General features: G+C 29.3%; 2 protein-coding genes and 1 pseudogene across 2 annotated transcripts; 1 reads left to right on the top strand and 2 right to left on the bottom strand.

The window, feature by feature from the left end:
• Nucleotides 1–13,198: 13,198 nt before the first annotated feature.
• Nucleotides 13,199–15,479, bottom strand: LOC124929994 (annotated as a pseudogene).
• Nucleotides 15,480–16,994: 1,515 nt separating this feature from the next.
• Nucleotides 16,995–18,092, top strand: LOC124931860. Its single transcript, XM_047472435.1, has 2 exons — nucleotides 16,995–17,266; nucleotides 17,338–18,092. The coding sequence occupies exons 1-2, from the start codon at nucleotides 17,038–17,040 to the stop codon at nucleotides 17,913–17,915; spliced, it is 807 nt and encodes a 268-aa protein (XP_047328391.1). The 5' UTR covers nucleotides 16,995–17,037; the 3' UTR covers nucleotides 17,916–18,092.
• A 1,597-nt stretch (nucleotides 18,093–19,689) lies between these two features.
• LOC124932710 (IST1-like protein) lies at nucleotides 19,690–21,139 on the bottom strand. The gene is made up of 6 exons (XM_047473375.1): nucleotides 20,841–21,139; nucleotides 20,619–20,751; nucleotides 20,435–20,538; nucleotides 20,212–20,356; nucleotides 20,008–20,136; nucleotides 19,690–19,925 (listed from the first exon to the last, which is right to left on the bottom strand). The coding sequence occupies exons 1-6, from the start codon at nucleotides 20,879–20,881 to the stop codon at nucleotides 19,716–19,718; spliced, it is 762 nt and encodes a 253-aa protein (XP_047329331.1). The 5' UTR covers nucleotides 20,882–21,139; the 3' UTR covers nucleotides 19,690–19,715.
• Nucleotides 21,140–22,974: the final 1,835 nt, after the last annotated feature.

Below are 22,974 nucleotides of genomic sequence, written 5' to 3'. Positions count from 1 at the left end.
TCTGATCTCAATACTGTTAGAAATTAAAGTAATAATAATAATTAATGTATTTTTTTGTTATTCAAGAGCCTTTTTGATTGTCCAAGTCTCTTGATCTTATCTAGTAGATGAGACTTTTCACGTCTCTTAGTTTAATGTCTAAGGTTTGTTTTTACTTTATATAAGTTTGTAATAGTGTTCTTATTTCAGTAAATTCAATGGACAGAATTTCATTCGAGATTGTTTTCATTCTCTAAAGTCTTTATTCGCTTTCTAATAAGTTTCTTCACGGTTCAATCATCGAAGTCTTGTTTGTGACTTCATTACAGATTCCATTACGCCCTCGGTTCCACGTCGATGTCTGAAGAGGTCAACGTAACAACTTTAATTGAATCAAATGAACCTCAATCGTTATTTTTTCGTTCTTAATTTCTGATATAGCCACAACTCCAGGGCGCGCCTCTAATGTTTGAAATTTAAAAGATTTAGGTCTAACATGAATTTCCTTCATCTAGTCGACACAAATAAATGGTTTCCTAGTGCCTACCACTATTTCATAGGTCTGAGCCTCAACCTTACGAGGATTTGGTTGCACCGCTCTGAGCCTAGTTTGTTGCATAGGTTGTGTGTTAACTATAGGCATCTTCTTCCTTTGATTGTTAACACGGAGTCTAGTCGATGACTGGCCCCTTTCTAGAATCCTCCCTTTCTAGTAGTTACGTTTGTAACCCCGGGCGTGGTCCACTCATAGCTTAGCACATGTTTGGACGACACGTGACAATATAGGGGAGACCTGAGGTGACTCGAGGTTCAATACGTTCAACATTGGATTTGTGTGCTATGCATCTTTTTAAAAAAACATTATTTTAAAAGATTTTAAAAAGTAAATGGGAGCTTTAGAAATTAATCATATAAAAATAATTAATTTTATTCAAATTTTAATAATCTTGGGCACCAAATAATAATTTAATTAAAACCCTGTTTAAATTAATAAAACATAATTAATTCCAAAGATTATTTATTTAAAAATAGAGTCGTCAAATTATTTTAGAAAAATCATAAAAGGTACGTGTATAAGCGTACTTTATACTAGAGTTTCTATAAGGGGTTCATTTTTTTTGTTACGCTCGAGATGGGCTTTCACACTATGTCCTCTGCGCTCGTCAAAGGACGGTTTTATTTCTTAAGTAAAAGTCTGGCTATTGAAAGATTTATTTATAATATTTATTTTCTTTAATTAGTAGTCGAGGGTCCTAAATAAGGATAGATTTAGATTACGTAAGTAATTGTACAAAATTATTTAGAAGGTTATATCTGCGATTGCATTGATATAAGATAAGTATAATACCTGAAAAATATCAGAAAAGTGTTATAATTTAAAAATAAATTACAAACGGGGCCTTAGCTAAAATATTGTTTAGGAAATATCTCGAAAATATTTAAATATTATTTTCTGACCTTTCGAGATTGTTTGAAAATGGATTGGGATTCCAAAATTACAAAAATAATTTTGAATTTAGAAAAGTGGAACCAAACAGGTTTTAGTACCGGAGTCCTAGGGCTTGTATATGTTTTGATTGATCTGGGCTCGAACGGGCTCGGTCTAGACCAATGTGGTTTGGATTAGGGCTCAGGGTGCTTAGTCGAGGGACCGGAAGGCTTGGTTTTAGGGTTTAGGAGGCTCGGTCCTAAACTCAGGTTGTTCAGTCCTAGGTCTGGGAGGCTTAGTCCCAGGTCTAGCTTCCTCGGTCGTGGACCTAAGAGTCTCGGTCCTAGGTTAGACCTCTCGGTCTGAGGTTAGAATCCTCGGTCAGATTCCTTGGTCCCTACTCAAGAACACCGGTCCTAGGTTTCGGTCCTAGCTCGAGAACACCGGTCCTTGGTCTCGATTAGGACCGAGAGTTCTCAGTCTGAGTCTTACAAGACTCGGTTGTCGGAGATCGAGTGTTCTTCATTTAGTATGAAGAATTGTATATTTGTATCTTTTGATACAGACCATGAAATCATGATTTGTAAGTTACAATCAACTCATATGATTGTAAGGATCTTAATCCATAACTCTAATCATGATCAATCAATCTTTACAAAGATCAATTTCTCAAAACCGTTTTTAGGGTAAAATTTGGGAAATTTTGATTTAGGCCTTCTCATGGCATAATTCTTGTTCCAATAGCTTTTAAATGATGATTATAATCGAACACAATCAAAACAAGAACATCAATCGAGCACTGTAAGTCTGTAACCACTTTTAATACTGAAATTAAAACTTATTTTTTTTAAAATTTCAGTTGGATCAAACATGATCGGGATGTTGTTATAATGATCTGGAAATAAATCTAACATGTTTAGCAGATATTTAAATAAAATATTCAAAATTAAAGCTCAAGAACACGATTTTCAAATTTTCCAGATTTCAAAATCAAATTTGGGTTATTTTGATTTATGTTGAATTCATCCAATCTTTTTCGACAAAAAACTTATAAATCATCTAGGGAATGATTTCAAACAAAGAAATCACATAATTGAACTCTAAATATGATCAACCCGGTCAAACTTGAAAAAAATCAATTTCAAATCACAAATCAAATTACAGTAGATCTGAAAGCTTACCAACGTTTGGAGAACACTCCAATGATGTGTAGGAAGCTTTCCAGAAGCCTGAATTGAAGCTTTGATCGCTAGAGAAGATTTTACAAAAATCCAGTTTTGCCAGAATTCTTGATTCTTCAAATTAGACTGTAATATTTGGTTATTGTTTGATGGATTTGAAGCTTAGCACATATGGAGTATTTATACTCAGCTAGGTCGGTCAATCGAAGTCGAATTCAACTTCGATTTGGCTACCAGAGTTGTTTTTCTTCATTTCTATTTCGTCTTTAGCAGCCTAGGTAGAGCGTAAGTTTTAACTTCTAGACCTGGGGGAAATGATGGTGAGGAGGAGACGTGCACATGGGTGAAAAAACGAAGGGATAAAGTCGACTATCAAAGGATAAGCCTTTTGGAAGAATCATTGACATTGAGCGCGGCCTCCGGTGTTCGCCCTGTTCGTTTCGTTTAATTGAAACATGTGGTTACGTTTCGTTGGAGATACGTCAGCACTAGAGCGTTTGGACTAACGGGGTTAGTGTCCCGTAAGTTGTTCTGGTGTGGACCTAGGCGCGCGTTCACTTGGTTACAACCGACTGTGTGGCGCCTTTTTGGGCGCTGAATGAAAATCCAGAGCTGATCCGATGGCCAAGAATTCTGCTGCAATAATTAAACATAATTTTGGCTACATAAGATTATCAGTTTATATTTTTAATGAAAGGGTTATTTGAAATCGAATTTTGACCATTTTTTTATTTTTCTTCACCAAAAATTCCACAAAAAATATTTTTGACAACATAATAAAAATTATGATCATTTATTTTATGTTTGGGTATTTTTGAATATCTTGGGGGTATTTATTTAATTGTTTTAAACCATAAATTATACATAATTTATGTTTAAAATCATAATTAAATAATTTCAACCCCTATTTCAACCATTTCACTTATCATGACTCTGTCATGATATTCTGTGTCAGTTTACCCTAAACACTCACTTGAGGTTGTCTGAGCGGACCGCACAACCACGCTTACTAACAAAGAATCACTATTTCTGAGGAACATTAAGTGAATCAGAGATAAACTTTCAATAATTATGCCTCTTCATATAAAAAAAAATTAGAGATAGAAAAGCTAGAAAAAAAAAAAAAACCTTAACTTTCTTATTACATTTTCTTATTAAAGAACCAAATAAATAATAGAGGAAATATCAAAAATAGAAGTTGATTATAAATTGGTTGAGAAAATAGAGACCTTCAATAATAATTCTTGAGAGATATATTTTTTTTCTAGAGAGAGCTTGAAAGAACTTTAAAAACTTTAGATTTCTTACTGTATATATTTTCTTACTAAATAGTCAAATAATATAAGAAAAATCAAAAACATAAGTTAATTGTAAATCGGTCGAGAAAAGAGAACTCCAATGATGATTCTTTAGAAATATTTTTTTGAAAGAGTGAATTGTTTAAAATTAAAGAGTTCAAACAAGTAATAAGATTATAATAACAATAAAATGATGGCTATGAAAGGCTCAGTCATATAGATTATTTGAAAATTAGTATGGTGTCATCACAATAAGTTTGAATATTTTTTAAGACGGTTAAAATAAGAAGTGAAAGTGGTTTTATTTTGTTTTGATATAGAAATATAATTGAACTAGAAAAATTAAATAGTAAAAATTGGATTAAAAATGAGTTTTGATAAACTTTTTGATTAAGTTATAAAAAAATCAACATTTTCTAATAAACACAATTAATTTTGATTTTTTGACCAAATAGAAAAGAATGTGTTACAACTAAGTATGATAACAAAGTATTTATATTTCCTTAGTTAATTTGTTGGATGAAATGTAAATAAAAGTTATATGTTAAGAAAAATCAAAATTGTCACATAAACTGACTATAAATAAGAATGATATTAGAATTTGATTTCTTTTAGATAATTATAATTATTTATAAGAGGTAGTTGGTGGAATTGTGTTATTGCATAGTAACAAAAATTGGATTAAAAAATTAGTTTTTGATAAACTTTTTGATTAAGTTACAAAAACAAAATCAACATTTTCTAATAAGCACTATTAGTTTTGATTTTTGACCAAATAGAAAAGAATGTGTTACAACTAAGTATGATAACAAAGCATTTATATTTCCTTAGTTAATTTGTTGGAAGACATGTAAATTAAAGTTATATGTTAAGAAAAATCAAAATTATCATATTAATCTTACGATAAATAAGAATGATATTTTTTTATTTAGAATTTGATTTCTCTTATATGGTTATTTATTTATAAGAGGTAGTTGGTGAAATTGTGTTATTGCATATTAGCAAAAATTGTATTAAAAAGTGAGTTTTTGATAAACATTTTGATTAAGTTATAAAAAAAAATTAATCAACATTTTCTAATAAACACTATTAGTTTTTATTTTTGACCAAATAGAAAAGAATTTGTTAGAACTAAGTATGATAACAAAACATTTACATTTCCTTAGTTAATTTGTTGAATGACATGGAAACTAAAGTTATATGTTGAGAAAAATCAAAATTGTCACATTAATCTCACTACAGTTAAGAATGATATTTTTTTATTTAGAATTTGATTTCTCTTACATTATTATAACTATTTATAAGAGGTAGTTGGTGGAATTATGTTACTGCAGTAGTAAAAATTAATAATAAATGGGGACTAACAATTATAGTAACAAGTGCATTTGAGATGAAGAAAACTGTCACATTTTCCTCCGTAATAGAATTCTCTATTGCAACGATCATTACAATTTGAGTGCAAAAAACATGCGCCATTGAAATTTTTGCTTGGGGTTTTGCAAACATTTGTCTCAACTAGCGTTACTTCACTATTCTCCTCTGCGAAAACAACAAAATCTAAATTATTTCATTACAAATTTTATTATGATCTTTTAACCTTATTAGAGATATATTAACTTACTCAAAATGAAAAGAAGTAACAATAATACAAGACAAACTAACAATAATACAAGACAAGCTATTTTATCCATGTTGATTAATAATAATATGCTAACTTCTTTTGATAATTTTGTTTGACTATGAAGATGATATAAGTTTAATATAATGAGCAAGTTCAAGAATGAGAGATCTATTTTAAATGAAGGAGAATAAGATTTTGATAATATAAATGTTTCTCATTATTTAGCAGATCTAGATAGCATTTAGATTCTCCCAATCCAAAAAAAAATCACATTGTTATATATATATATATATATATATATTTAATTATAGATATGGTATTGCATCACAATGAACAACTATTATTAATAGAAACTAATAAATATTTATATTTTGAATTTAATATGAAAAATTATTTAAGATAAAAAGAAAAAAAAAATAAAAATCAAATAATAAATTAATTTATTATTTATGATATTATAGATATTTAAATGGGAGAATGAGGATGTTGTGTGGGCACAAAAATTTGACCGGTTGAATTGGATCATTTTATATGTTTAAAATAAAAAATGAACAAGCAACATTAACGTTGTTATCATAAAATAAAAATATGTCGATAAAATAAATTTACATCGAAATGACATGATACAAAAATACAGTTTGTTGGATTTATTTTTATATTATAATTTAAGATGATATATAATAATTTATATTTTGTTTTACCATTTAACTAAAATATTAATATACGAATAATAGGCTAGTCAAAAGTTTACATAAAAATATATATACATAAAATTCTAAATAAAATTAAATCATCTTTAATCTAATAGTTAAAGTGTTGACAATTGAAGTGATCGGTGATGACAGAATATATGAATACAAATTTTTTTTTGAATGAATAATGTGATGTGTATGTGGGTGCATATTCAAATAAGTTATATATATATATATGAAAGGACAGTGATGAAAGGAATACTATGATGATTATATATGTAAAGTAGTGTGCAAATTTGAGAGTGTTAATTAAAAATTATTTTGACTTAAGTTGGTTATTATATTAAAGAGAATTATTTGAATTTTAATATATATATATATATATATATTTTATGAGAAATGATTAGGCGAGAGAATGACTTGGCATAATCTTATTCGCTGAAAAAATCAAATAATTTCTCTCCTTTATCTCTTTCTTCCCATTTTTACATTTTCCAACCAATGAAGGTGATGCCAAGTCATTTCCTCACCAAATTCCTTCTCTCTATCACTCCTCATATTTCATTATTAATTTGACAGATGGGGTAAGCAATATTTTTTATACTTAACAAAACTTTTATCATATTAATAAAAAATTAATATTATTAATATTTTATTAGAAATTAATATATATTGTAGGTCTAAATTGAAAAGTCATAACAAATACGGTCATATTATTCTATTAAATACAAGTTTTTTTTATAAAGATTAAATGTTTTTGAGATATATTTATGAAAATGACATAAAAATTGACAACTTTTTATATTTTGTTTAAGAAATTATAAACCGATTTGGTAAATATTTTTGAGATATATTTATGAAAATGACATAAAAATTGACAACTTTTTATATTTTGTTTAAGAAATTATAAACCGATTTGGTAAATATTTTGTAAGTCATTACAAAATTTAATTAGAAGGTTTACCATTTTTTATTAATAAAAAGTTTACGTGCTTTGATATACCTAATTTAATTTATTTTAAAATATTATAAAAAAAATTCATCAATTATATATTTATGTCAATCTTATCACTTTTATAATGTTAATTTTTTTTTCGTAATATTAGTGACATATTTTTACGACATGTATCATTATAATAATTATGAGTAATGATAAAGAGAGCGGCGTTGGGGTGGTGACCTTCCACCATGGAAACAAAATTTATCATGTAAAAAGTTAGAGAGAGAAAGACATATTCTGGACAGAATGGTCCCGAACATTGAATGTTCATGATAGAATACTCCCGAACATGGAATGGTCTCGAACATTCTTTTATCTCTCTAACTTTTTACATGATAATTTTTTTTCATAGTTTTTTATTTTTTTCACGCGGCGGTCAGGTGGGGGTTACTAGTATGGATGACAATGGGTACCTTTCTTGTCAGACACTTTATCTGTCGGGTAGAATCCGATTTTCATTCTACTACCCGACTCTAAACCCGATCCCCATGAGTATCTCTATTTATATTCTCATTTCCGATTCGTAGGGTACCTAATTCCGAACTGGTGTCCCATTACCTAAATAAAAACTTAAAAGATTGTACAGATTGAAGAAGAAAAAAATAACTGTAATTAATAATAAAATTAGTAATATCAAAAGTTTAAAAAATAAATAAAAACATTACTTACCTGTATATTTATGTTGTACATCTGAAAAAAAAAATATATAATTTTGTTGTTGCTAAAGTGAATAAAAAGATTGAATGAATGTTGAAGGAAAAATTTTAATATTGAATATAAAGAGATTAGAGTGGGAAATGCATTTTATTATTAAACAAAAGTTGAAGATGTTGAGAGAAATAATTTTTTTGGAAATATAAATAAAATAATATTGGAGTGGAGTATGAATAATTAAGAACAAAATATTTATGATTATATTTGAAATGTCACATTCAATTTTATTAAAAAAACATTTTATTTTTTATATATAGTCGGGTATCGGGCAGGTTTTGGTTTCGCACACTACTCATCCTCGATCCCGTACTCGACCGGGTACCTTTTCCCATACCCCATTCCGACCCTGATCCCGTATCCGATTTAAAATACTCAAATCCGACTATGACTATCGGGTACCCATGAATATCAGACATACGAGTACTCATTGTTATCCCTCTTTGTTTGGGAGTTATTGATTTCAGCGTCACTATCCCTCTCTTTATTCAATAATTATATATATATATATATTAAAATTAAAATTGAAAAACTTAAATCACATTAATTAAAATAGAATTACTTCTTTATAAATATTAATATTCAAAATATTTTAATCATCAAAATATTCTTTTTACAATTCTTTACAAAATTAATCAAATATTATGTTCATATAATTCACAAAATTACAAGAATTTAATTTTAATTCTAGAAACAATAGAAAATTTTGAAATTAAACTAAATAATATAATTTACTAAAAGTGAAATTAAAATCAAGATGGTCAATTAGGTCAACTTTTATGATAGCAATTTAATCCATTCACAGTGTTTTTTATCAAATTTGAGAAATGGGAATTGGATGATTTGAATGTTCTGTTATTTAATATTTAAAAATATAAAGTAAAATTATTTAAATTTATATTTACAATCTCACGATATATATTTTTTTTAATGTAAGATGCAATGATTTTAACTCTAACTTAAAATTTTTGAATTAAAAATATGTGACATTATCTCTAAACCACTCAATATATATATAATAGTTTGTATACTTAAATAAAAATAATATAGATTCGAGATTAATATTTAATTAGACTATTTATATTATAAATCATTTTCATTAAAATAAATTTGTATATAAATAAAATGAATAGTCTGTAATAGAAACAAGATTTTAATAAAAAAAAATTATATTCTAGCATAATCATGTATAATTGTTAGAATAGGGAAATTTGATTAAATAACCTCAAAGACGAGGTTATTTGATCTGGTGGTGGCTTGCTAATTTTTTTTGCGCTCGTTGTCTTTTTATTTTTTTTGGACGATATTGTCCTTGTAGCGAAACGCTAAGTCCCTTAGCGTTTCGCTAAGTGGATTAGGGTTAGTATAAATACTCTAATATTTTCATTTCCTTAGTTTTTTTTTCTCTCTCTTCTCCTGTTCTCTCTTTCACGGCGGCCGGCGGCGACGACGGCGACTGAGGTTGCAGGCGGCGGTTCAGTTCATACAGATCTATACAGATTTACAAAATCTAACCTAATCCATTTATGTTTTTATCTATACATATTTACAAGATCTATATAAAACTAACCCTAAATCTATTTTGCATGCAGGTCTCCGATTCTAGGGTTTAGTGTATGCAGGTCTCCGATTCTAAGGATTTTAAGGTCGAGGAAGATGTTCATTTCAAAATCTAATTCGAGTTATGTTCATGTTTACATTTTCTTCATTTCAAAAATCTTTTCATATTTCGTTCTGGTTCATATTTGGTCATATTTGTGGATTTTTATTTGTTATTTGGTTCATATTGGTTCATGTTTGAGCATTTCGTTAGGTTATTATTTGTTATTGGTTGATATTTGCAGAAAATCTCTAATTAGATCGTATGTGTTTCCGTTTCAGATCTACTTAGCGTTTCGCTAAGTGCTTAGCGTTTCGCTAAGTGCTTAGCGTTTCGCTAAGTGCTTAGCGTTTCGCTAAGTGCTTAGCGTTTCGCTAAGTGCATTTCGCTAAGTGCATTTCGCTAAGTGCATTTCGCTAAGTGTATTTCGCTAAGTGTGTTTCGCTAAGTGTGTTTCGCTAAGTGCATTTCGCTAAGTGCATTTCGCTAAGTGCATTTCGCTAAGTGTATTTCGCTAAATGTATTTCGTTAAGTGCATTTCGCTAAGTGTATTTCTCTAAGTGCATTTCGCTAAGTGCTTAGCGTTTCGCTAAGTGCTTATTTATTTTGATTAATAAATAAGTAATGTAATGCTTATTTATTTTGCTAATGATGTTTGAAGGATGAATATTGTGCTAATTTAAAATATATTTTAAATAATTTGGTGCAAAAATTACTTTAAAGTGTAATTTAATTTATACTTTAATTTTTGACAAACATAATTTTTTAAAAAATTTACCCATTTATCATAATCAAGATGAAAATAATAATTCATAAGAAAGAGTCCAATAAAGATTCATATAAAAAAAGTAGACTATTATTGGTTAGATATATCATATATATTCTGATCATAATGCACTCCTTTCATTACAAAGTTGTATACATGAATTTAAAATAGGAAAACACTGATAAAATCAAACATAAAACCAAAAAAGCTAATAAAAATAGGAAAGAAATTCACATAAGTTCTCCATTGAAGAACCAAAAGATAAATTTTAGATGATTAAAGCAATGAAACAAGTGAGAATTACACACATACATACATATTATTACATACATAGAAAAGAGCAAAATCTATTAAGGTTCAAGCTTCAGCGACACAACTTTGTTTGCCGATTACTCTTCGCAGACTTGACGAAAACAACCGCCAAACAAGGAGGTGCCCACCATGGCCTTCGTACTCTTTGTTCTCCTTTCAAACAAGCCACTGAAAAAAAGTTCATTTTTTTATTATCAACAAACTAAAACTAATAAGATTATAGTTTTGGAGAGAGTAAATGAAAGACAAGAAATCGACCAACCTTTAATTCGCCTCAGTTCCTTGCAAAGGGTTATAAAGTCACCCCATTTCATGTGACATCGTCTTATAAACCTAAGTATATGTTCTATCGTGAACATTGACATGCATTCTAAGTATTCCCCATTTACACCAATTTCTTTGAATATTTGACGATAACTTCCTAGATTTATCTCTTCTAAATTTTTGCACCAAATTATTTAAAATATATTTTAAATTAGCACAATATTCATTCTTCAAACATCATTAGCAAAATAAATAAGCATTACATTATTTATTTATTAAATAAAATAAATAAGCACTTAGAGAAATACACTTAGCGAAATACACTTAGCGAAATACACTTAGCGAAATGCACTTAGCGAAATGCACTTAGCGAAATGCATTTAGCGAAATGCATTTAGCGCTAAGCACTTAGCGAAACGCTAAGCACTTAGCGAAACGCTAAAAAGATCTGAAACAGAAACCAATACGATCTAATCAAAGATTTTCTGCAAATATTAACCAATAACAAATAATAACCTAACGAAATGCTCAAACATGAACCAATATGAACCAAATAACAAATAAGAATCCACAAATATGACCAAATATGAACCAGAACGAAATATGAAAATATTTTTGAAATGAAGAAAATGTAAACATGAACATAACTCGAATTAGATTTTGAAATGAACATCTTCCTCGACCTTCAAATCCTTAGAATCGGAGACCTGCATACACTAAACCCTAAAATCGGAGACCTGCATGCAAAATAGATTTAGGGTTAGTTCTATATAGATCTTGTAAATATGTATAGATAAAAACATAAATGGATTATGTTAGATCTTGTAAATCTGTATAGATCTATATGAACTGAACCGCCGCCTGCAACCTCCGTCGCCGACCGCCGTGAAAGAGAGAACAGGAGAAGAGAGAGAAAGAAAACTAAGAAAATGAAAATATTAGAGTATTTATACTAACCCTAATCCACTTAGCGAAACGCTAAGGGACTTAGCGTTTCGCTACAAAGACAATATCGTCCAAAAAAAAATAAAAAGAACACGAGCGCAAAAAAGTTAGTAAGCCACCACCAGATCAAATAACCTCATCTTTGAGGTTATTTAATCAAATTTCCCGTTAGAATATTAGTATCTTAATTAAACAACGTACTTAAAAAAAAAATATTGTTTGGTTTTCTAAAAAATAAAAAGAATATTTATCTACATTTTAGATAAAACTTTTTATTTAACAAATATAATAAATAAGAATTTTATTTATTTCTAAAAAGTTCTCAAAATAAAAATAAAAAACCTCTATTAAAATTTCTCTCTATTCGTCGTAATAATAACATATTGCATGAAAATTTATATTAATCAGAAAAATCATTCAATTTGTATAAAAATGTCTAAAATAGAATATTATAATATGCCTAACTTAAAAAAAGTTATAGAAAAACTTATTTGTTATTATATTTTTTTTATTAAAAAAAAGTTATATTTATCAAAAAAATTAATCTTTATATCAAATAAAACATAAAAAAAACACCATAATCTTTCTTATATTTCATAAAATAATTTATATATATATATATATATATTTATAAATAATAATAAAAATTATTTTATATCAAATAAAAAATTTAAACTTTAATAAAGTAAATTCACATCACACTGAAGTACTAAAGTAACTCAAGAGTAATGATCACAATTATAATTTGTCACACAAATTTCCAATATCCAAATTAAATATTAGCAGAATAGTATTTGTGTCTACACCCTTATTCAACTTGTTTTTTTCCTTGAATACTAATATATAAATTCAACTATATATTTTTCTTAAAAAAATTAACCATATATTTATTTATTTTTTTTATATATTATAAGAATTTTTTTTTTATAATAATATATTTTTTTAATATAATATAATAAATATTAAAAAACACATATAATTTTATCAAAGAAATATGTTTTTTTAGATGATATAATAGTTAAATTCCCTAAAATCGAATAAGATGATATTAAAAAAAATCTTTAGCATGATACCGGGATGATAAACACATACCCCGTTTCGATCCACTCAATTGTCATCCTACTCAAGAGTGTTTCCTAATAGAACGAATATTTCTCATTTTCTCATCAATTTTATTTATATATTTATTTTGATTTAGTTATGAAACTATTTCTATCCCATTGCATAACTTTTAATTTAACCCTTGAACTTTAATATAAGATGTTATTCTTTTTTTTTATGCAAAATGGAACTCAAGATATTTATCTCTTAATTCAAAATATTTGATTTGAATGGATTAATCAAACAAAGAACATTATGGTAAAGTGATTTTCTAGATCAAAAAGGGTTGTTTACTTGTTTCACCTTTTGAATAGGATTTGACTCTAATTAATATCATTTCTCTCCCGCAATATTTCTCCTTTTGCATATGACAATTCCCTTTCCAATATCTCATTTACTTTCTTCAATTCATTTTCATCCTTCCTAAGCCTATCAACAACCCCATTAACATACTCCAATTCCACCTTAGCTTTATTCCACAAATCCTTTTCCTCCTCAATCAAACAAACTATCTCCTTTATCTCATTTCTCAACCCATCAACTCGCAAATTAACTAAAGGCACTTCTTCTGTAAGCAACAACATGTTCTTCTTCATCCCCTCCAAAGCCTTTCTAGCCACCACCAACTGTTTCTCAACTGTTTCTCGCGGTTTTCTCTCTTCCAACGTTTTCCTTTCCAACTCCCTTATTTCCGTCTTCAAAACCTCTCCACGATTCTTTTCTTCCTCAATTGTCTGACCCATGTTCGTCAATTTCCCCTGAAAATCAACCACTTCTGCAGTTGCTGTTAGTTGAAGCCCGGTTTTGTCAATCTTGGCTTTCGTTGTAGACAAATGTGAATTCACCTCGTTCAGTTCCTTCTCTAGGGACTCCTTGGAATAAGCAAACTCTGCCCGGGTATTTAAAAGCTCCTTCTTTAGTTTCGCGAGTAGAGTTTTCGAGTGTTGTAACTTTGAAACGATGTTGAAAGCAGAGCATCTTGATTCCTCAATGGTTTGGAGACGAGATTGCAGATTCTTTGAAATACCCGTTTCTCTGTAGATCTTTTTCCTCAGTTCGTCCCTTTCTTGGACTAAATTGGATTGTAGAATTTGGTTTCTGGTCAGTTCATTGGAAGCGAGAATTATGTGTTCTTTGAGATGGACTATTTCGCAGTCAATTACAGAAAGGAGCTCAGAGCGGGCAGCTTCTTTTACTCTGGAGGATGACAAGAGATCTTTGAATTGATTCTGAATATGGTCAAATTGGTTGATGGCATTGTCTCTTTCAGAAGATAAAGAAATGATTTGAGCAGCAGTCAAGTTTGTAAAAGAAGAATTTGATTTTTTCATCTCTGAATTGATCCTCAAGAGCTTTTCCTTCTGTTTCTTCACTTCTCGATGACAACAATTCAATTCGGTTAACTTTTCTTCAATGGAAGTATTCATTTCAGCAAGATCGAACTCCTTTTGAGGGATTAATACCTGACAATCTGAAATAACTTTCCGTTTATCTTTGATCATTAACCTTAGCTGCATAATGGTCTCTCTATGTTCTTCAAAGTAATAAGCTTCTCTATACAACTTCCCTCGCAATTCCTTCTTCTCTTGATGCAATCTAATGGCTGAACTCTTAGAATTCTCTAACTGATAAGTAAGATCATCTACCAAATGTTTTTCCCTTGCCAGTTTTCGTCCAAGATTTGCTAACATGGTTTTTGTCATCCTTATCTTCTCAATCAAATAGAGTTTCTCTTTGCCTATTCTTGCGATCTCCTTCTTTTCCTCATCCTTCTCATTGAGCATCTTTAACTCGAAATACATTTCCATGGAAACTAAGGAAGCATATGTTTCATCCAAATCAGTTTGCATCTGAAATATCAACATATATCAGTTATCATACAGATTGAAGGTGTTTACTAACTCAAATGAACTCTTACAGATTCTACGATTGCTCTGTTCTCATCTCTCAACTTTCTAGTCAATGTATATAGAACGTAAAACGCAATACAGCCAAGTATTCCAAAGCCAACTAGAATAGAAAGGAAGGAATAGCTTAAATTTAAAGCATCGTATCCAAACATTTGCTGCGCATTTAAACAAACAGTTATCTTAGAAATAATATACTTCAAGCGGCATATTAGGATAATGTAATCAAATCAAATCCAATCCTACCTTTACTTTTCTTATATGATCTGCTGCAATTGTAAACAAAATGAACAAGGAAATCAAATTCATTAGAACGGAAGCAGTACTTTCATCTATTCATTTGATAAGATTCATGAAGAAATCGATCGGATCGAATACATAGGGTTTACAATTACATACCTGATGTTAAGCGGTGAAGCGATTTAGAGTTGAACTTGAAGAGTGGAATAATGGAAGATCGCATAAGCATGGTGGAATCAAAGTCTTCTTCGTCGTGGAAAAGATGTATGGAGATTTTCTTGTGACGGTTGGATAGATTTGTAGGGAGAGGATTGAAGGAAACAGAAAGCAAAGTATAATTGAAAGAAGAAGAAGAAGAAGAAGATGGTGAGCGTAATAATGAAGAGAAGTGAATGTGATAAAAGGAAGATTGAGAAAGAAAAGAAGTCTCCATTGTTACGATTGGAGCTTTTCTTGGTGATGATTCAGACAAAAGGATTAGTTAGAAAATGCACAGAAAGTTGTTCTTCGTCTTCTTTGCTGAAATCAATGGCAGTTTCAAAGAATTGTATCATGCCAATTTATATAAAGATACTTCTTGTGGAAATATTAAAGAGATCCATCAACTTTGTTATATATTTATTTATTTTTTTCAAAATTCAATTTTTCGTCATCAATCTATGTTTTTGAGAAACGATTAGGAGAAGGAATTTTAAAGGTAACGACGTGACGACGCAATTTGAAAAAATAACATTTTTCTAACTAGTAATATAGTAACAAATCATTCATTCTTTCATTCTCAATTCCATCTTCTATTGCTTCTCAATTTGGTACAACCTACAACTATTTAATAAAGAGAGTGTCTTGTTAAGTATTTATTGCAATGATGTTACTAATTCCTCTCATTAAATTATTCAAAATAGTATTAAATTTCTTCATAGAGAACTACACAACTCGTATTCAATAAATATATTCCAATAGTTAATAGATTGAGATAAGTACACGATTATGGTTAAAGAAATTTAAGGAGAGAAATAAATAATTAGAAACAATAAATAAATAAATATATTATAAAGTGAATAAGTAGAGAAGCTACCAAAATTAAAATATTTTAAGTTTGATAAAATAATATATTGAGAAGAATATCCAAATAATAGTACATTTTATGATTTTAATTTGAATTGATAAAAGTTATATCCAAAAGTGAATAAGTAGATAAGCTATCAAATGTTAAAATTCCATTGTACATTTTAATTTGAATCTAATAAAATAATATTATCAAAAGTTAACATTTCATTGTCCATTTTAATTTGATGTAATATAAGAACAAAAAATTAATGTATACGGTTTGTCCAATTTTTATACATATTCACTATAGGTTCTATGGTAACTAGGTTCATGAATTATAGTCAATAAATAGTATATTGGTCGAAGTTTCATTTTCCTATGCATAAAAATAGAATTTCAATGGTTTTTGGCTCCTATAATCAATTTTTTTTGGGGAAGCATTTAACTTAATACCAAAATTCTAACTTAACATATTATTTGTGTACGAGAGAGAAAAATCATACTAAAAAAAAACCCGCCATTTAAGAAAAATGGTTGGTAATATTTGAAAATAAAAACAAGGCAACAAAAATACCTTAAACGTACATCAAAACAAAAAAATACTCACATAAACTTGATTTTTAGTACACGTTCCATTAAATTTTCCGAACATGACTTTTTCATAATTTATAATTATTATTTTAGGCTTAATTTATTTTATTTCTCTCTTGATTTTTTTATTCTTTCGTTATATTTTTTTCACAAAATCATTTCTTCTATTGATAAAAGTATTGACCAAAATAATAATATTTGTTTTTAAAAGTCAAAGACATCACAATTGATTGATTGTTTGTTTGTTTGAATTGATCGGTTAACACGTGGAATATTATGATCAATTGGAACTTCCATTTTCTTCCGTTTACCACATTCTGATCAGATTTGAGAAAGAATAGAGATCCATAGAAATGGAAGCAAAACCACCGGAGGAGGCGATGTCGCCGGAAAGCGGAAGAGAAGCTCGTCGGAAAAGAATCTTAGGTAGAGAAGCCGATCGATTGGCCCTCATCACCGGCCGAATTTCAAATCTATCTCCCAATTCTCCATATTCATCTCCCCGATCCTTACATTCTCACACGCAATCCTCCCCTGCTTCCTTCTTCGAACAACAACAATTCCAATCGCATCTCCATCAAGGTACGTCGTAATCTTCTTATTATGATTTTGAGATTTGAAAACAATAATATGATTGAAATTTGAAACCCTAGGTAATAATAATAATAATAAAGTGGAATCTGAACTCCGAAAATGTGGCACGACTCTGAAATCCAAACGAAACCCATTTGAAGAAGATGAAGAAAGAGATGAAAATCAACCATTACTATCTCCTGAGAAAGTACCTAAACAATCATCAATTGATGCGAATCTTCATTCAAGCATGAATTACTTTGGTAGTTTTACATTCAAAGAAATAAATGCATCTATAATAGAATCTGAGAATACTCGAGTTATCACTTCTGTTGCAATAGCTGTTCTTATAGTATTCTCCAACATCAATCTTCCTCGTCATGTTGTGGTCAGATCGAGAAGCACCATTGCTTCAAAGCCTCTTTATATCTTAATGCTGATTGATGTAACTATTATTCTGATACAATTGTTGGAGAAACAAAGGAGAGGACATGAAGAGGTTGAAGATAAGAAAAAGGTTTCACAGGAACATGAAAATTTGGATGGTGCTTTGAGGATTTTGGAGATGGGTCTTGTCTTGTATCAGACTGTAAGAGGATTGTTCATAGATTGCAGTTTCTATTTGGTCATTGTCATTTGTGGCCTTTCTTTAATCTAACATTTCATCTTTTATCGTACGATGATTCTTTCTTTTGAATTTAGAAAGTTAACACGAATACACCACCTTATTTGTTTGTTCATTGTTTTCTTTCTGATTGATTTAAAATTTCTTTTGTTCTTGTTATACTCTTGTACTTGAATGAAGAACTTTGTATAAAATAGCTTGTGGCTACTATCTATATATGTGTTCCATCTCTATTTCAGTTATTTTTGTAACATGAAAATTTCTAAAGCCTAGTAATAGTTTCATAAAGAGAAGAATGGTACATTTAAGAAAATAACATAAACAGGATAACGCGTGGGAAAAGCTATGATCGAGAAGGGGAACAAGCTAACGAGCCACCCACAGGAATGTAACGATGTCGCGGTTATAACTGTTTTTTCCAAAGGATCTTCCTAAATGAGCAAGCATAACAAACAAGTCAAGTCTCCTATGTTGTTTTTACTTGTGATTTTATTCTCACATGGGAACTCTACTAAACAAAAATGGAGTTATTGTTGCAGTTTCTCTTATTGCCAAAGACACTTCTTATTAAACATATGTTATCTTTCATATATGATTGTTAGGAGTGATTTGCTATTATTTTGAATATTACTTAAACAGCAGTCCCCACACCATATAGTTTGGGGTGCCCTAATTGGAAGAAAATTATTATTATTAATTTTTTTTATATTTTATGATATTGAACCTATAATAATTTTGTATTGTAACTAACAAGTAATATATTCTAATGTTTATGGTTTAAAGTTCAAAAATCTTGGTAGGGTATTTTTTTATTTTATTTTATCGGAAGAAGATCTCAGGATAGAAATGATCCTTGTTACGAGTCCTTCACATGGAGAGGGCAAAACGGTCAATATATATATAATAAATATGATCGTTTTGCTCCTCTCTATAAGAAGAGACCAAATCTTGAGAAATAAATACTAAAATCATCACGCCAAAGTTATATCTCTTGAGCCAAATGAGCAAGTAAGATGTTTCTTCTATTCTTTTACTTGGGACATCCTGGACTTGAACTGGGGACCTCGCTCATGAAGTAAATTATCGCACCTACAATCATTGAGATACATAAAAAATGACCGAGGTAAAAATGCTCCATAAAATAAAATATCACAATGTTTTTTTATACATATCAAAATGGTTGGTAATGTATTTACGACCATGCTGAACAGAGGGGATAACAGATCCTTTGCTGACCCAAGGCAGCCCTAAGATCATGCCACCTATTATTTATTAGATAATTAATATATTTATACATAAAGTTATTGATGCAATTCAAAAATCACAAATAAGATAATAGTTTGAATCTCATTTGATACAAATTAAATATTTAATTGTGATTGTCATTTATGAATATTTAAATGTGGAGAGATTCAAATATTTGAATACTCATTATTATTTCATTTAAATTATGTTGATAAAATGAATAATAATTAAATATTTTATGTTTAATTTTTTTTTTTTTGTTAATTATTACACAACATTATTAAATGTTCGCAATTTATGAGTTTCTTTCTTCACACCATGGACATTATAAGGTAACATAAATAAATTAGAATCTCATATCAATGCAATAATTAACTTGTTCAATTTTCTTATAAACATTTCACATAAAAAAAAATAGAAACAAATTTAGTTACAAATTCATATGATATTCAGTACAATTTGTTTTTTAAAGGCAAATAATCTCCACTTATATGTACAAGACCCTTACCAAACAGGAATTATAAAACACCCACTTGTGTTAGAACTTGGAAGATGAAAAGGAGAAAAAAACAACATTTTTTTGTGTAGCTATTTCCCTTTTCTAAGAGCTGCAAACCTTTTCACAAAAGCATCATAATCTGGTAGATTAGGATGAACATGTCCTGTCTCTGTTTCTTTAACAAATGTCTTTCCAATAGTGTCTGTTTTCATATTCATTGCTTCTCTTACATTATCCCATGATGAACCATTATTATTTTTCAAATTTGTTGCATCCTTCATAATACCATCCTTTTGAACCTGATAATAAATCAATCATATGTAGCTAAAAGTTAGAGTTATTTGAGTTCTAAAAACAAGGCCATTTACAATGGTTAATTACCTTTTCAAAATATAGTTTCTGCTCCAATGATTTGCAATCCCACTTTAAACCATATTCCATTGCTATATCTTCCAGTAATTGAAGCTTCATATCCTTTGTGGGTTTAATTGCTTTCATCTTCTCCATAAACTACATGCATTTTTCTCAAAAGTTCATACATATTTCTCAAAAGTAAAAACAGTATTAATGAGATTTGATTATCACCTCTTTGTTGACATGAGCATCCAATGAAGAAGCATATTTTTCAGTGAATAGACTTCTAAGATCACGCAATTCAGGCAAATCTGCAAATCTTGCTGCTGCAAAGATACATGAGGAGACTGCTTCTCTACATTCATCTAGGCATTCTCTGATGAACCAACCAACATAGTAATTATGAGAATGAATTAACATTTGAAATCCAAATCCACTGAGTTGGGTTTTGTACCTTTGATTGTTCATCAGAGCAAGATGATCGGAAATGCAGTCGCAGAACTTCTCCACATATTCATAACATGCTGATAGATTCAGCTCAACAAGGAGACCTTCAGTCTGTTCAATTGAAAATAAACAAAATGTAAGTGCATTTCTATGAAGAATGGATTAATCAGGGTTTGTCAATATGTATGTACCCTGTTATAGGCATTGATATCAAGGCCATCTCTGAGAAGATCGGCGATGTCGTTTCTTAGATACTTGAGCATTGTATTTCGTTTCCGAATTATAATGTTGATTCTTGTCTTCATTTGCTTCGTCGACGATTTGCTATATCAAATCAAAACATAGAATGAATCAATATATGAGAAAGAAAGAAAGAAAGAAAGAACAGATTAGATTAGATTCATATATCTAACCATTTCGCGTAGAACTTGCTCTTCAACAGACTGTCAAACATGTTCTTGTTCTTGTTCTTGTTCAATTCCTAAGTATATTGAGCTTAAATGCATACAAACAACAATATCTAGACGACGAGGATTCAGATTTCAAGAAGATAAGAAAGAATATAGGATTTTCCGGAATGAGGAACGTGTAAATTTACAACAGAAACACCAATGAAGATCAAAGGGAATATGTTTGATGATGATCAAGGATGATTCAAGAAGCTTACGCAAGAGAAGATGATGATATTGGTGTGTAGGACCAATATGGAGGGATTATTCGAAATTGTAATTGTTAAATAAAGCTTAAGATGCAAGCTATTAATGGAGCAAAAGCCAGAGATATATATAGAGAGAGAAAAGCCAGAGATATAGAGAGAGAGAATCAAGGAAGGAAAGGAATGGAGAATCTTTGTACAAATAAGGGTCATGGCCTTATGAGGAAGATGCTGTAAAACAAATCATTTTACTAAATTATCCCTTGGTTAGTTATTTTCTTAATGAGAAAAAGGATAATTATGGAATTACTAGGAAAAGAATCTAATCTAGAGTATAGGTTATATTTAGCCTATGCAAATCTAGCCTACCATATTAACGGCATGAATGGATAATCTTTTTTCAATATTTTATTTACGTTCATTTATTATCATAATATTATTATATTAAGGTCGATAATTTTGGACACGACACGAAAATTCGATCCAAATCAAACACGAAAACGTTACGTAAGAGTTATGTATTTTATTTGTTCAGGTCAAAATCAGGTAGACCTGTTTAACCTGATTAATAAACGGACCATAATCGGGTCGACCACACATGATCTAAAGTAGACCTGATAACCCGTTTACAAGTTTGTTTGGTTGAGTTTTGTGTTATTTTTTCTTATTCACTCACTCGTTTTCTTTTGTAATTTTTTTAAAAAACAGTGATTTAACTTCATTTTTATTATGTATTGATGTCATTTTAATTTGAAATAGAGAAATATGAATTAATTACATCGGGTTTGGTTCGAGTTGAGTTAGTTAAATCGGGTTAAACGGGTCAAACGAGTCAAGTTCAGATCAATCACAAATAAACAAGTCAGGTTAATGTTATTTTGACCCGAATTACTAAACATGTCAAGTTTAGGTTAGAATCGTTCAACCCATTAACATGTCAATCCGAACCCGTCAACCTGAAACCTACCTAAATTGTCACCCCTAATTATAATACTATATTTTCTTCTAAATTAATCATTTGTTATTATATTTTTTAAATATTTATTTTGTCGTTTTACTATAATAGACAATTGACAATATTTTTGTTTGTCTTAATCTAATCATATGAGATTTTTTTTTATTGTTATTTAATCAACACATTATCATTCTATCGTTTGATAACACTCACGAATAACATCAAAGTTTTTTCAGTTGTTGTTTCAACCCAACATTCAACACCCATGTGATTCTATATTTTCGTTAGTTTATCATTCAACATACTAATTGGATGAATTTCAACAATCACGAGTAATTTAAGAGTTTTTCAATTGTTGTTTCACTTTAGGAGTTAATGCCTGTGAGATTTTACCTTCTTAGATGGTTTATCTATCAACACTGTTATTATGCAATTAAATAGATTTTAACACAAAAGTTTTTCAAACTTGAAAAACATAACATTAATATTTTACAATCTCGTCTTCAATCTCAAGTTGTCCAATTTTTTTCTATCATAAGTTTGAGGAGGGTATTGTGTTATAAGATAATATATATATTATATACCACTATATTATATATCAAAACTAACCGTTTATATTTGACAAAAACATATGCTAAATCACAATATTAATATTAGTAAAAATAATATATATTTTTAATAACACAAAACCAAACAAGTTAGTAAATCAAATCTTGCACGGGAAATCTTCTCCAACCTAAGACTCTAGGTTGTGTTTGTTTGTTAAAATTATCACGAAAACAAAGTACATACTATATACCTTTGTATAGCTGCTCATTAAGGTTTTGAAACAAAATTTGTTTTTAATGTAATAAATATGAAACAATGATGGGTTATTAAGCTTAAATGCCCAAATTTTAGGGAATTAAATCATTCTTTAAATGAAAAAAAAAAGAAG

The sequence above is a fragment of the Impatiens glandulifera genome, chromosome 3 (genome assembly GCF_907164915.1).
Source record: "Impatiens glandulifera chromosome 3, dImpGla2.1, whole genome shotgun sequence".
Lineage (NCBI taxonomy): Eukaryota > Viridiplantae > Streptophyta > Magnoliopsida > Ericales > Balsaminaceae > Impatiens > Impatiens glandulifera.
The sequence above is the reverse complement of the archived record's forward strand: the minus strand, read 5'-3'. Positions and strand labels throughout refer to the sequence as shown.